At 38.1% G+C, this 16,355-nt stretch overlaps 1 protein-coding gene across 9 annotated transcripts in view; it reads right to left on the reverse strand.

Moving 5' to 3' along the window:
- The window catches only part of CACNA2D4 (calcium voltage-gated channel auxiliary subunit alpha2delta 4), a 112,992-nt gene that overhangs the window by 90,104 nt on the left and 6,533 nt on the right, over positions 1 to 16,355 (reverse strand). For 8 of the 9 annotated variants that reach the window (XR_015253892.1, XM_086714422.1, XM_086714424.1 and 5 more), the window contains exons 4-6: positions 11,390 to 11,449; positions 9,022 to 9,184; positions 8,528 to 8,659 (exon numbers count right to left, since the gene is read on the reverse strand). Coding sequence is in view for 8 of the 9 variants with exons in the window: in XM_086714422.1 (XP_086570548.1) it covers positions 8,528 to 8,659; positions 9,022 to 9,184; positions 11,390 to 11,449 (355 nt within the window). In the remaining variant the exon portion in view is untranslated. Of the gene's footprint in view, positions 1 to 8,527; positions 8,660 to 9,021; positions 9,185 to 11,389; positions 11,450 to 16,355 lie in introns of those variants that run through there. The other variant, XM_086714426.1, reaches the window with a different exon arrangement.

Genomic DNA, 16,355 nt, shown 5'->3' on the forward strand with positions numbered 1-16,355 from the left:
TGTTGGAGAAATCATCAGGAAGAATAAATAACAAGAAGTGATTAGGAACAAAGAAACAGCCTTAAGAATATGGAACATTTTTCTAAATGTTGAAAAAAATGCATAATGGATTATGCAGACAGAGGTCTGCATAAGAGAAAATCCATGCATTTGAAAGATTCCCCCAGAGACTAGAATGAGAAGGTCTAATATATATCTGGCTGGGGCTGTAGAAGGAGAAAAGGGAGAGCGCGAGGAAAGACAATGGTCACAGAACTGATGTTGGCAAATGCTCTAGGACTGAGAAACAGTCTGAATCCATAGATCTAGAAGGCACAGCATATCCCAAGCAGGATAAATAAGATATCCACATGTAGACACATAGTAGTGAAACCGCATAACTCCGAGGGTGAATACATACATACATACATACATACATACATACCTTGAAAACAGCCAGAAAAGCGAGAATGCTTACAAAGGAACAGCAGTTAAATTGATAGTAGATTTTCACAACATCAATGGAAGTCAGAAGACAGTAGAAACACAGTTTTAAGGTGTTGAGAGAAAATAATTGTGAATTTAGAAATGCATTCCCAGCCAAACAATCATTAAAGAATACAGCAGTTTTGATAGAGAACAACAGTGTTGTTTTCTGAAATCTGCTTGGGGGTTTCTAGCTCCTCTGTGCTATTTCTCAGGGGTGTGTCATCAAATGCAGGCTTAGTCACTCCTCTCCAAAAAAAAAAAAAAAAAAAAAAAAGACTTGGCCTTTTCTGTTTAAATGACATGACAACAGGAAATGATTTGTGTAACTCCTAAGAATAAAAAAGGATGAATTAAAAAGCAAAACAAAAAAGTGGGGATAAAATAAAGCGGTTATAGATAAACAAAGCAGGAGCAATTTACCACCAAGAGACCCACCAGAAAGGAACTTCTGGCATTTACTTCAAGAAGGAAAAGGATCTTGAAAAGACAGCTTGGGGTGCATGAAGGAATGGTGGGCAAATAAAATAGTAAACAAAGAGTCCATTCCAAATAGGCATGTCTGTCTCAAGTAACAGCATAGTATCTAATTTGTGGGGATCAAAAAAGGGATATATTACATGACAATAGAATGGAAGCCAAGGTGGGAGAAGTGGACGTAAGCACTAGTCCTAAAGCTCTTTTGTGACTGGAGGAAGAGTAAAAATATTATTTACTTTTAACATCATGTGTTAAGTATGCCTGATAAAATTTCAGGGGTAATTACTAAAAGAAACAGAAGGATAAGTTCTAAACTGATAGAAAAATAGAGAAGTAATGAGGGAAGGAGATATTTATCAAAAATGCCAATCTCTGAAAAAGACAAACAAAGGGGAAAGAGGAAACATAAAAATAGAAGGACCAATAAAAATTTTAAATATCATATAATAGCATGTTTACAAATTTCAATACAATAAATGTAAACAAGTTTAACTTGCCAACCAGTAAAAGACATTGTCAGTCTGGATAAAAATTGAAAAGCTATGAGCTATTTTCAAGACATATGATTAAAGGAAAATGACATAGATGGTTGGAAGTAAAAGGAGGCAAAAAATATGTATTACCCAAATACTAACCAAGAGCAAACTGGTATCACTCTGTGGATATGAGACAAAATAGATTTATAACAAAAAGTGTCAAAGGGGCTAAAGAGAGTCAAGCAGACATAAATCAGCAAAGAAATAGAAAATTTAAACAATGCAATTAACAAGCTTGATTACCAACATATGCAGAATTTTTCATCCAACAATTAGAGCACACATATTCTTCTCAAGCACATGTGGAATACTTATAAAGTTTGATGACGTACTTGATGGCATCTCAACTAACTTCACATAAATCAGTACCACATATGCCATGTTTTCTGAATACAAATAAATTGAATTAGAAATTTATAATAAAAAGATAAGTATATGTGGAGAAATGGGAACACTCTTGCACTGTTGGTGGGAATGTAAACTGGTGCAGCCACTCTGGAAAACAGTGTGGAGGTTCCTCAAAAAATTAAAAATAGATCTACCCTAGGACCCAATAGCACTGCTAGGAATTTACCTAAGGGATACAGGAGTGCTAATGCATAGGGGCACTTGTACCCCAATGTTTATAGCAGCACTTTCAACAATAGCCAAATTATAGAAAGAGCCTAAATGTCCATCAACTGATGAATGGATAAAGAAATTGTGGTTTATATACACAATGGAATACTACTTGGCAATGAGAAAGAATGAAATATGGCCTTTTGTAGCAACATGGATGGAAGTGGAGAGTGTTATGCTAAGTGAAATAAGTCATACAGAGAAAGACAGATACCATATGTTTTCACTCATATGTGGATCCTGAGAAACTTAACAGAAGACCATGGGGGAGGGGAAGGAAAAAAAAATTAGAGAGGGAGGGAGCCAAACCATAAGAGACTCAAAAACTGAGAACAATCTGAGGGTTGATGGGGGGTGGGAGGGAGGGGAGGGTGGGTGATGGGTACTGAAGAGGGCATATTTTGGGATGAGCACTGGGTGTTCTATGGAAACCAATTTGACAATAAATTTCATATTTAAAAAAGATAAGTATAAATACCTACATATTTAGAAATTTTATAAATTAAAAAAATTTTATATTATATATATATAGAGAGAGAGAATCCCAAATAAGCTCCATGCTAAGTATGGAGCCTGACATGGAGCTTGATCCCATGACCCCATGATCATGACCTGAGCTGAAATTGAGAGTGGAATGCTCAACTGACTGAGTCACACAGGCACCCTTATAATATGCTTTAAAATAACTAAAAGATCAAAGAAGAAATCGCAAGGAAATTTAACAATATTTAGAAGCAAATGATAATTTAAACACTACCATAACACCCAAAACACAGGCAATAACTTCTGTGTATGAGAGGACACAATCAATAGAGTGAAAAGAGAACCACAGAATGGAAGATATCTGCAAATTATTTATCTGATAAGAGGTTAATATCTACCAAATATAAAGAACTACAACTAAAGAACAACAAAAGCAAACAATCCAATTCAAAAATAGGCAAAGGACTTGAACAGACATTTTTCCAAAGAAGACACACAATGGCCAATAAGCAGGTGGGAAGATGCTCACCATCCCTAATCATTAAGAAAATGCAAATTGAAACCATGATGAAATACCACTCATATCCTTAAGATGGCTACTCTCAATTTTTTTTTTTCACATGACAAGGATGGGGAGGAATTGGAACCCTTATGCACTTGGTAGAAATGTAAAATGGTATAGTTACTATGGAAAACAGTTTGGATGTTCCTCCAAAAATTGAAAACAGAATTGCTATATGACCCAGGAATTCCACCTCTCAGGACATACCCAAAATAATCAAAACCAGGGTCTCAAGCAGGTATTTGTACATCTCTGTTCATAGTAGTATTATCCACAATAGCTAAAATGTAGAAGCAGCAGCTCAAGTGTCCATCTTCAGATGAATGAGTAAATAAAATGTAATCTATCATACAATGAAATATTATTCAGCCTTATAAAGGATGGAGATTCTGACACATGTTACAACATGGATGAATCTAGAGGGCATTACACTAAGTTAAATAAGCCAGGCATAAAAAGACGAATATTGTAGGATTCCACTTATACAAGATACTTAGAGTAGTCAAATTCAGAGAGATAGAAAGAAGAATGGTGGTTGCCAGAGGCTGAGAGGAAAAAGGGACGGTGAGTTATTTTTTTGAATTGGTAGAGTTCCAATCTTGTAAGATTAAGACAGCTCTGGAGATGGATGGTGGTGATAGTTGCAAAATATTATGAATGTACTTAATGCCACTGAATCATACACTTAAAGGTAGGTAGGATGGACTAGTACAAATAATACTAACATTTGTATGGAACAGCAAAAGACCCCCCCAAATCGCAAAGCAATCTTGAGAAAGAACAAGGCTGGAAGAATCAATTGCTCTGATTTCAAACTATACTACAAAGCTATAGTAACCAAAACAGTATGGCATTGACACAAAATAGACATATAGATCAATGGAATAGGACGGAGAGCCCAGAAATAAATTCACAATTATATAGTTAATTAATCTACAATAAAGGAAGCAAGAACATACAATGGGGAAAAGATGATTTCTTCAATAAATGGTGCTGGGAAAGCTGGACAGATAAGTGCAAAAGAGTGAAGCCAGACCACTTTCTTACACCATATAAAAAAATAAACTCAAAATAAATTCAATACCTAAATGTAAGACCTAAAACCATAAAATTCCTAGAAGAAAACATAGGCAATAAGTTCGTCAGTCTTAACAATATTTTTTTTGGATAGGTCTCCTCAGCAAGGCAACAAAAATAAAAATAAAACGGGACTATATCAGGACACCTGGGTGGTTCAGTTGGTTGAGTGTCCAACTCTTGATTTCAGCTCAGGTCATGATCCCAGGGTCATGGGATCAAGCTCCGCATTGGGCTCTGCACTGAGCATAGAGCCTACTTGAAATTCTCCCTCATCCTTTCCCTCTGCCCCTCTCTCCAACTTGGGCTCACCTGTGGTCCTTCTATCTCTAAAATAAAAAAATAAGAATAAAAATGGGACTACATCAAACTAAAAAAATTTTTCAGTGAAGGAAATCATCAACAAAAGGCAACCTACTAAATGAGAGAAGATATTTGCAAGTGATATATAGTAAGGAGTTGATATCCAAAATATATCAAAACACTCATAAAATTCAACAAAAAAACCAACGTGATTAAAAAATGTGCGGAGGACTTGAACAGACATTTTTCCAAAGAGATGCCCAATCGACACATGAAAAGATGCTCAACATCACTAATTATCTGGGAAATGCAAATAAAAACCATAGTAAGATACCACCTCACACCTGCCAGAATAACCATTATCAAAAAGACAAGAAATAACAAGTGCTGGTAAGAATATGGAGAAAAGGGAACCCTTATGCACTCTTGGCAAGGAATGTAAATAGGTGCAGCTACTCTGGAAGACAGTATGGAGGCTCCTCAAAAAATTAAAAACAGGACTACCATACAATCCAGCAATTCCACATCTAGATACTTATTTGAAGAAAATAAAATGCTAATTTGAAAAGATTTATGCACCCCTATTTTCATTGCAGCACTCTTCACAATAGTCAAGATATGGAAGCAACCCAAGTGTTCATCAATATGTGAATGGATAATGAAGATGTGGTGTATATGTACAATAGGATAGTACTCAGCCATAAAAAGAATGAAATCTTGCCATTTGCAAAGACATGGATGGAGCTAGAGAGCATTATGCTAAGTGAAATAAGTCAGAGAAAAACAAATACCATATATGTGGAATCTAAAAACAAATGAACAAACAAAAACCAGAAAAAGACTCATAGATACAGAGAACAAACTGGTGGTTGCCAGAGGGAAGGGGTTGGGAAATGGGCAAAAGAGGTGAAGGGGATTGAGAGGTACAAAGTTCCAATTATAAAATAAATAAGTCACAAGTATGTAATGTACAACATAGGGAATATAGTCAATAATATTGTAATAACTTTGTATAGTAACAGAGGGTAACTAGACCTTTCTAGGTGATCATTTCATAATGTATAAAAATATCAAATCATTATGTTGTATGCCTGAAACTAGTATAATATATATCAATCATAATTCCATTTTATAAGTTAGGGTGGCACATTTTATGTTATATGTATTTTACCATGATTAAAAATTTTAAAAACCACTACTAACTGCACCTGTGAGATGCAGCAAAAGTGGAGCTTCTAGGGCCAAGGTATTGCCATAAATGCTTATTTTAGACATAAAGAAAGGCTTAAAATTAAAGCTAAGTGTCCAATTTAATAAGTTAGAAAGAAGAACAGTAGAACACACTCAAGGAAAGGGAAAAGAGGAGATAAGCTCAGAGCTGAAACAGATGACTTGGAGAACAAAGATGCAATAGAGAGCAGTCCACGAAGACAAAAGATGATTCCTACCTAACAAAATAGAGAAACCAGTGGCAGGATAATGAAGAAAAAAATGAGTAATACTATAGATAAAAGGGGACACAATTATAGATACAGCAGGGATTAAAAAGATGATAGAATAATAGCTTCCTGGAAATAGTTTTGAAAACCCAGATGAAAGGGATAGATTCTTAGAAAAAGAATTTTACCAAAGTAAGAAGAAATAGAAAATCTTATGAGTCTTGCAAGTATTAAATATATTGAAGTGGTAATTTGAAATATCCCCATAAAGAAAACATCAGGTCTATATGGTTTTATAGATGAATCCTAACAAACTTTTCAAGGAAAGGATCAGTCTAACTTATTTAAATACTTCTAAGAACCAGAAAAAGAGGGAATACTTCCCAGTTTATTTTTTGAAGCTACTATAATTTTGAAAACCAAAGACAGTATAAGAAAAAAATTTACAAGACCATTTCACTCATGAGTGCAAAAAAATCCCAAACAAGATCATTAATAAACTAAATCCAGCAATGCACAAAAGACTAATTTACTATGATCAAGTTATGTTTTCATATCAATGTAAGGATGGATTAACATTGGAAAAGTCAATAGATAATTAGACAAATGCCATAATAGGCATTCACAGAAGAAGAAATACATACAATACATGACATATGAAGAAAGAGATACTCAGCTTCACAACTGATCAGCCAAATGCAATGCCAGACCAGTGAAATACCATTTTATACTAAAGGGTTATTAACAAAATCTTTTAATGTTTAACAATACCCAGGATTTCAGAAAATGTGGGTCAACAGACTCTCTTATTCATGACTGGTGGGAATATAATTGGTACAAGTATTTTGGAGAACAATTTTGCACTTTCTTGTCATAGTTGAACAGTCACATATCTCATAACCTAGCAATTCCATTCCTAGGTACATACCCAAGAGAAATTCTCAGAATATGTCTCAGGAGACATGTATAAGAACATTCATAGCAACACTGTTCTTAAAAGGAAAAAAAAACAGAGAAGAAAAACAAAAAATTGCAAACAACCCAGATAGGATCAGGAGGATGAATAAACTGCCATATTGGCCCACAAGAATATGATATAGAAAAAAATGACAAAGTACATATGTGACATATGTGACAGCCCAGATGAATCTTGCTAGTATAATACTGAATGAAAAAGCAAACTCTGAAAGTCTATACTCAAAACCAGTTTAATAAATTTTAAAAACAAGCAAAACAAAACAATATATTGTTTAGGGAGATGTCTGTGTGTTTGTAAAAATGATATAAAACTAAGCAGAGAGCCAAAAAAGTCAAATAGAGGGATAAGTTCAAAGTGGAGAATAGTTGTTACCTGGTCAGTTGAAGGGGGTGAAATCAGGGAGAAGTCAGAGGGGCAGAGGCCAGAGGAGGAGCACATAAGTAAATATAGGTTTGGTAACATTCTAGTTTTTGTGTTGGTGATGTAAATACAAGCATTCACTGTATTATAAATAAAAATAAAAAAACACAGAAATAGGCCTGCATGGACCCATGAGAACAGTGTACCATGACCGTGGATTATGGTCACCCCAATACTGTGCACCTAAGGGCTGATATATATCTATAAATGTGGGTGTGGATGTGAGAAGTTGCCCTCCCCTCTTCATAGACTGATGGGCCATATCTGGACTGTTTTGTCTGCACACAAGTTGATGTCTCTGGATGTGGCAGAAATGTGCAGGAATTGGACCCTGAAGAAGACCTGAGGGACATGTGAGTTGTCTTCAAGCATTTTAAGGGCTGTTCTAAGGAAGAGGGATGAGCTTGCTTGTTGAGGCTGCAGAGAGCAGAGAAAGAAAGTGACTGGTTGTGGATTTGGGCAGAGAAACAGGGGCATGCTAAAACCCTGTGTGTGAGTTCTAAGAGCCCTGTGTCTTTCTGCAGAAGAATTAGCTTTTCCAGCCTGGGGACACAGAAGGGTCTTTTAGGACTTCTGATTTCCTATCTCAGAAAAACAGGGCAACTTCAAGACTTTCAGGAGTGTGCTAAAATATAAAAATGGGTTGGAGTAAAATGCAAACCTTGTGGTAGATGTTTCTGTTTTCTACTTTTATTGATGGACAAGGGACTTTTCATCTATTAAGTCCATCTTAATAGATGGACTGTGCCACTAATCACATACTAACTGGTGGCACTTTGTGCATTGCTGTTGAAAACTTCAAGTGAATATGCTCCATTTCTCCAATTAGAATGTAAACTCCTTAAGATCCAGAATTGTTTTATCTTCCTTTGCATTTTCCACAGTGATTTTCATAGGACAAGAGTTTAATGTGGGCATTTTGTGATTAGTTACCATGGTGTTTGATAGTTTCATTCATTCATTCATTCATTCATTCAACAGCTATTTATTGTAAATGTGCTTATCATGTTGTGAAGGGTGTCAAAATGTGGTTTGGAGATGCTTTTGGACAGGAGGGGCGTCCATTCACTGGGGGTCTGAGTGCCAGGGCCCATCTTCAATGTCTTTATTGCCTTTGTCCCAGAAAAGCTCAGAAGACCATGGAGATGCCTCCTGATATCCCTACCTGGATAGATCCTGAAGAATCCAGTGGAGCTGCCAAAATATTGCCATGTCAGTGTCGGGTCTCTTTGGAAATTCTCCACAAAAACCGTGTTCAAAGCTTCAGACATGTAGACTCCATTTAAAATGTCTGGGTCTAAAAGTTGAAATTATAGAAAGAACTGCAGAGAAACTAAATCAGAAGAAACAGTGACCATCTTTTACCTGCCAAACACACACGCAGCCTGCAGAGCTGTAGTTTACAACTTTCTGCTACGTTGCATTTGGCGAGCCACACTCACACCCTCTAATCCAGGAATGCTGAGTTTTCTTCCAGCCGAAACTGGCGTAGAATACTTTTTCTTGTTCTCCCCAGTCAAGGAAGTTGGAGAATCAGATTACACTCCTCAAGTCTTCTCAGGAAAATGGAGGCAAATCTTTAAAACTCACCAGTACCACCTAACAACTACAAACTGTTAAGAGAGAGTGCCAGGTTGCGGGGTGGGGCAAAGGAGCTACCTTTGTTGTACACGTTCGTGGGCAGCTGCACGCTGCTGATGGAGGTGTTCACCATCAGGTTGCTGAAGTGCGCATTGGATTCAAGGACAAACTCAGCCCCCAGCTCCACGTAATTGCCATTCTCATCCCTCTCGTTGATCAGGACAGAGTTGTAATAGTTAAACTAGGGGTGGAGGGAAAATAGCAGCACAGAGACAGTGTGGACACAAGAGACATACAAGGTGAGAAAGAGAAAGAGAAATGGCACAGATCAGAGCACTCAGATGTGAGAGGTGGGGTCCGACGGGCTGACAGCATCCATACAAGCAACATCCATGGACAACTGAGGCAGTGACCTGTATTACACATTTGGACAAATACAGATCCCAGACAGTTGGAGAGCATGGTTGATTCACTTGGTTTTTGATGTAAGTTGTCTAGATTACTGCCTCAGTTCTCCACTTTGTTTGTCATGTGTGGGCATGACCAGATCAGAGCCAGAGACGGGTAGGTAGAGGTCCAAGGTGAAGTAAAGAGACAGGGGCAGCCTCATGGGCACCATCAATTTTCTTCCAGTGTAGGAGGGCTCCTAGGAACCCAGAGTGGTGGGTCCTGAGAGGTGAGGCTTCTCTCTTTAGAAAACAGCCTTCAGCCTGGGCCCGAGGCAGGGTCTGTGGCCCCCGTGTCCCTCTGAGGAGCCAGCAGTGTGCTCTCTGCCTCTAGCATGTAGTGTTAAAGGGTCTACTTGGAATACCACACTTAGAGCCGTGATCAGACCTACCCCACTCCCTCCACACCACCTGGTTCACATCTTGAACAGCCCCCTCAGGGCACCCTATGTCTTGCCCCACACCACAATACTGCTGACTGCAAGAGCTTTCTTTCTTTCTTTCTTTCTTTCTTTCTTTCTTTCTTTCTTTCTTTCTTTCTTTTTTTACAATCAAGAATTTATTTAAGTTTTCATCATTTTTTTAGAAATAAAAAGGTCTAAGGACAGATTTGCTTTTTAAAGAAAAAAAGTTGCAAAAATGAAAAAATGATAAAATGTAGTTTTGTTATATCCTAATTGCTTAAGTGTGCTCTGTAAATTCCAAATAAGTAAAATAATATAAAAAATATTTTCAAATCTTTATAGAATGAAAAGAAAACCACAATCATTAAATACTCTTGGATTTCCTTTACTCCTCCCACAGATGAATTCACAAATATATAAAAACTGACATACATTTATCCTCCTGCTGGTGTTGATCCTATTATCTGGGAACAAGCCAAGGTGAATAACCCTGATTCTGAAAAGTTAATTCCGGTACTCATGGTGGGTTTCAAAAAACTTCTTGGAAGACTGAAGTTTCAAGATCAGATGACTAAGCAACAGCAGACCAGATTAGATATCATATCTGAAGATTAGCGAATTACAGAAGAATCAAACCACAACTATGGCCAAAATTGCACAATACAAGAGGAAACTCATGGACCTTTCCCATAGAACTTTACAGGTTCTAATCAAACAGGAAATTCAGAGAAAGAGTGGGTATGCCATTCAAGCTGATGAAGAGCAGTTGGGAGTTCAGCTAGATACAATTCAGTGTGAACTGAATGCACCTACCCAGTTTAAGGGCCGACTAAATGAACTGATGTCCCAAATCAGGATGAAGAATCATTTTGGTACAAGAGCTTTCTAAAGCACAAATCCAGCTGTGTCCCTCCCCTGCTCAAACCCTTCAGTCTGTGACATTCCAGGCTGAGTTGAGGCCAGATTCCTATCTGTCCACAGTCACTTTCTACTTCACCATCCCCTGGACATACAGAACTGACCATTCACAATTTCCTCTATCTTGTGTTTTCCTATTTCAGTGACTTTTCTTTTCCCTCAGCTTCTCCATGGCTTTCCTGTTCAAATCCCACTCAGCCTGAGGCTGGTCCTAATGCCACCCTGTCTGCAGGACTTTCTGAGCCTCTACTCCTTCCCTTCTGCATTCTTGTAACTCTGTTAACCAACTCTTATGGACTTGTTACATATGCCTCATGCTAGAGTTATTTGGTCTATGAGCTTCTTGACTTTTTATCTATCCAGAGGCTAGCACATGGTGGTTGGGCAAAAAATGTTTATGGAATGGGTGGATTGTCCCTCTATGTCCCCTGCCCCCCCAAGTCTTGAAAATTTTCTCTCCTATCTGGTCCATAAATCTCTTCTGAAAAGACTGGAGAGTATTTCAGAATCAAGCTATTACATGGTCATACATATCCTATGCACATTAAAAGATGGTGCTGGACTGTCTACCTTCCCCCACCCCTCTGTATCTTATACCCAAGGGACCCTGGCTCTTGGTGGGGGTTTAGTGATTAGTCATCATACCCTCCCAGCAGCAGCTCTGGGAGCAGGACTCACCACCAGCGATTCATTGAATTCATGGTTCAGGTCAGCCTCCTCAGCAGCCTCTACCAGATTCTGAAGGATGGAAACACAAAGGGGAGAATGAATGGGCAAAACAAGGCCAGTAGGTCTTCAACAATTTCTACTCCTAAGAATATACCCAAGAGAACTGAAAATAGGTACTCAAACACTAACCTGTGCACAAATGTTTGTAGCAGCACTATTCACAATAGCCAAAAGGTAAATGCATATTATTAAGTGAAAGATGCCAGTCTGAAGAGGTTACTTGCTGCATTCCAACTACGTGACATTATGACATTATGGAAAAGAAAAACTATGGACACAGTAAAAAGATCAGTGTTAGCCAGAGGTTTGGGAGAGGGAGAGATGAATAGGCAGAAAACATACAATTTTTTAGGGCAGTGAAGCTATTCTGTATGACCTATAATAAGCTAAGTGAAAGACTCCAGATATAGAAAGTTACATACTATATGATTCCATTTTTGTGAAATATTCAAATGGAAAATCTATTGACAAAAAGCAGATTAGTGGTTTCTGAGAGCTGGGAAGTGAGAGTGACTGCTTAATGGGTATAGGGTTTCAGTCTGGAAGTGATGAAAAGTTCTGGAACTCGGTGGTGATCGGAGTTGCATAGATGCATAGAGTGTATTTAATGCCACAGGATTGTACATTTTAAAATGGTAAAAATAGTAAATTTTATATTATGTGTATTTACCATAATTTTTTTAAAGAAGGATGTCAGCATTACAGAACATGATGGGAAGTAAGGAAATTAAAGAAGACACAGATAATGGAAAGATCCCTTTTTATGGATTGGATGAATTAATATTGTTAAAAGGTCCATACTACTCAAAGCAGTCTACAAATTCAGTGCAACCCCTATCAAAATCCCAATATCATTCTTTACAGAAACAGAAAAAAAAAACCACCGTAAAATTCATGTGGAACCACAAAAGACCATGAATAGCCAAAAACAATGTTGGGTAAGGAGAACAAAGCTGGAGGCATCACACTTCCTGATTTCAAAATATATTACAAAACTACAATAATCAAAACAGTTGGTATTGGCAGAAAAAACATATAGACAAATGAAATAATTTGAGAATAGAGAGCCCAGAAATAAATCCATACATTTATTTAAAAAATTTTTTTAAATGTTTTATTTATTTATTTTGGAGAGAGAGAGAGAGCGCATAAGCTCAGGAGAGGGGCAGAGAGAGAGGGAGACACAGATTCCAAAGCAGGCTCCAGGCTGCCTGACACAGAGCTCAAACTCACAAACTGTGAGATCATGATCTGAGCTGAAGTCAGACACTTAATACACATGCACCTCTAATCCAGCATTTAAAACAACTGATCTTGAAGGGTGCTAAGTACACACAATGGTGAAAAGAATAGTCTGTTCAATAGATGGTGTTAGGAAAATTGAATATTCACACGCAGAAGAATTAAACTGGATCCTTATCTTATACCAAATACAAAAATCAACTCAAAATAAAGACTTAAATGCAAGACCTGAAATTATAAAATTACTAGAAAGCATAGAGAAAAAGTTTCTTGTCACTGGTCTTTTGGGGGAGCGTGTGACACCCAAAACACAGACAAAAAGCAAAAATAGAAAGGGGATTGCATCAAACCAGAAAGCTTCTGCACAGCAAAGGAAACAATCAACAGAGTGAACCTATGGTTGGCAAAACTGGAGAGCTACATGCAAAAGAATGAAACTGGACCACTTACTTACATTATACACAAAAATAAACTCAAAATGGATTAAAGACCTAAATGTGAGGCCTGAAACTATAAAATTCCTAGAAGAAAACACAGGGAATAATTTCTTTGACATTCACCATACAAACATTTTTCTAGATAGGTCTCCTCTGGCAAGTGAAACAAAAGCAAAATTAAACTATTGGGACCACACTAAAATAAAAGGCTTTGCACAGTGAAGGAAACCATCAACAAAACAAAAAGGCAACCTACCAAATGGGAAAGATATTTGCAAATGATATCTGATAAGGGCTTAATATCCAAAATATATAAAGAATTTATACAAGGCAACAGAAAAAAACCCCAAATAATACAGTTAAAAATGGGCAGAAGAACTGCATAGACATTTTTCCAAAGAAGACATACAGATGGGCAACAGACACATGAAAAGATGCTCAACATTACTAATAATCAGGAAAATGCAGGCTAAAACCACAATGAGATATATCTTTGTACCTGTCAGAATGGCTAAAATAAAAAACACAAGAAATAACAAGTACTGATGAGGATGTGGCGAGAAGGGAACTCTTGTGCACTGGTGGTGGGAGTGTAAACTGGTGCAGCCATTGTGGAAAATAGTATGGAGATTCCTCAGAAAATTAAAAATAAAATTACCAGATGATTTAGTAATTCCACTACTGGGTATTTACCAAAAGAAAATAAAGACACTAATTCATCACCACCATCCACCTCCAGAACTCAAAAAAGAAAAGAAAAGAAAAGAAAAACACTAATTCAAAATGATATATGCATTCCTAGGTTTATTACAGCATTACTTACAATAGCCAAGATATGGAAGCAACCCAAGTGTCCACTGATAGATGAATAGATAAAGAAGATGTGGTGTATGTACAATGGAATATTAGTCATAAAAAAGAATGAAATCTTGCCATTTGCAACAACATGGATGGACTTAGAGGGTATAATACCAAGTGATATAAGTCAGAGAAAGACAAATACCATATGATTTTACTCATATGTGGAATTTCAGAAACAAAGCAAACAAACAAAAAAAGAAACCAACAACAACAACAAAAGGCTATTAACTATAGGAAACAAACTGACGGTTACCAGAGGGGAGGTGAGTGGGGGATGGGTAAAATAGGTGAAGGGGATTAAGAGTGTACAACTTGATGAGCACTGAGTAATGTTAAAAAAAAAAAAAAAGTCAAAGGACCTGAATAGACGTTCCCCAAAGAAGACATACAAATGAGCAACAGATATATGAAAAGGTACTCAATTTCACAAATCTTCAGGGAAATGCAAATCAAAACCACAAATGAGATACCACTGCATACCTGTTAGAAGGCTGTTATTAGAAAGACATAAGATAACAAGTGTTGGTGAGGCTGCGGAGAAAAGAGAATCCCTGCGTTGTTGGTGGGAATATAAATTGGTACTACCATATGGAAAACAGCATGGACATTCCCCAAAAACTTAAAAATAGAACTATCATATGATCCAGCAATCCCACTTCTGAGTACATATCAAAGTAAATGAAATCAGGATCTCAAAAAGATATCTGCACTCCCATTTCACTGAAGATAATACCAATAATAGGGAAACAACCTAAATGTTAGTCAACCATGATCTCTCTCTCTCTCTCTCTCTCTCTCTCTCTCTCTCTCTCTCTCTATTCTATCTTTATTCAGCCTTAAAGGAAAACCGTTCTACTTGCAACAACATGGGTAAACTTGAAAGACATTATGCTAAGTGAAATAAGCTAGATACAGAAAGACAAATATTGTATAATATCATTTATATGTGGAATCTAAACTAATCAAACTCATAGAAACAATTACCAAGAGCTGATGGGGGAAAGGCAAAATGGGGAGATGTTGGTCAAAGGGTAGAAAGTTTCAGTTATGCAAGATAAATAAGTTGTAGAGAACTGATGTACAGCAATATGACTTTAGTTGGCAGTTTTGAATGTTGGCATTCTTGAGGTTTGCTAAGAGGGTAGATCTTGGGTGTTCTCATCACACATAAATAAATAAAGGAAGGCAGGCAAGGAGGCAGAAAGGGAGGGAAGGAGGAAGGGAGAAAGGAAAAGTGCGAGGTATGGATGTTGGTTGGCTTGGTTGAGGTGAATATTTCACAATGTATATGTATATTATTGGGTAATCAGGTTGCACACCTTAAATATACATAATTTTTGATTGTCAATTATACCTCAATAAACCTGGGGAATAAAAAAGACTTGAGCTCCTATTCTGGCTTTTTTAGGGGGCAAGTTACTAAGCCTCTCTGGGTCTCTATTCATATAGCTGTATATTGGGTCAAATAATTCAAGCACCAAATCCTAGGATGTGATGAAGAAATTCCACAGGGCATCCCCATGGAAGGGCCCAACGTCTGTGCCCAGAGAGATGTTTTAAACAACACTGAAGATGGAAGGAGGCAAGCGTTACTGCCCACGTTGGTTGTATGTGAGGTCACTGTCCCCCTACTGTCCAGGATGGGCTTTCCAGTCCCCAAGTAATTTCTCTGATGCTGAGATCCCTTGCCCCTAAGCTATAGAAAAGAGGCTGCAAATTGTCACTTGTGGGAAAGAAGTTCTCAGTGACTTTGACACTGATGCTTCCCAGGCAGTGGGCTTTGATGGGGATGTGCGGAGCCGGGCAGGACCCTGGTCAGGCTGCAGCTTGCTTTGTCAGCACTGCCAGATCTCTCCCTAACCCCTGTCCTCAGCCTCTCCTGCACAACCTACCACCCAGCTCCATCTCCTCTCTCCTTGTTTTCCTGGCTCCCCAAAGGGAGTCCTTTTGGGGATAACACTGGTTTTGAATGGCCAGATGTCTGGATGGGTGGATCAGGAACTATGTCTCTCCAAGCAGCCAAGTCCCCACAGATATCAGGGCAGTCCCTTCATGCTAGGGAAGGGACACATTCTGTTTCTAGCAGGGCCAAGCCAGGCTTGGTGGATGTGCAGTGAGGGAATCACCTGTGCATGAGGCCCAGCACTATAAGTACTTCTGCTGCCTGGATGGCCCTCTGAGCACTCGAGAGCCATGGCGGATGGGTTGGCATACAGAAGAGGAGAAGGTGGGGGGAGGAGTAGGGGAAGGAGAAAAGGGGAGAGGACAGAAGGGAGAGGAGATGAGGGAGCTTCACTTTTTGAGCTCTCCATCTAGCTATATTCCCTCCCACCCACTAGCCATCCAGCCATCCACCTGTTCATTCAGCAGCTGAC

The sequence above is a fragment of the Puma concolor genome, chromosome B4, assembly GCF_028749965.1.
Source record: "Puma concolor isolate L17-30 chromosome B4, mPumCon1.1.hap2, whole genome shotgun sequence".
Taxonomy (NCBI): domain Eukaryota; kingdom Metazoa; phylum Chordata; class Mammalia; order Carnivora; family Felidae; genus Puma; species Puma concolor.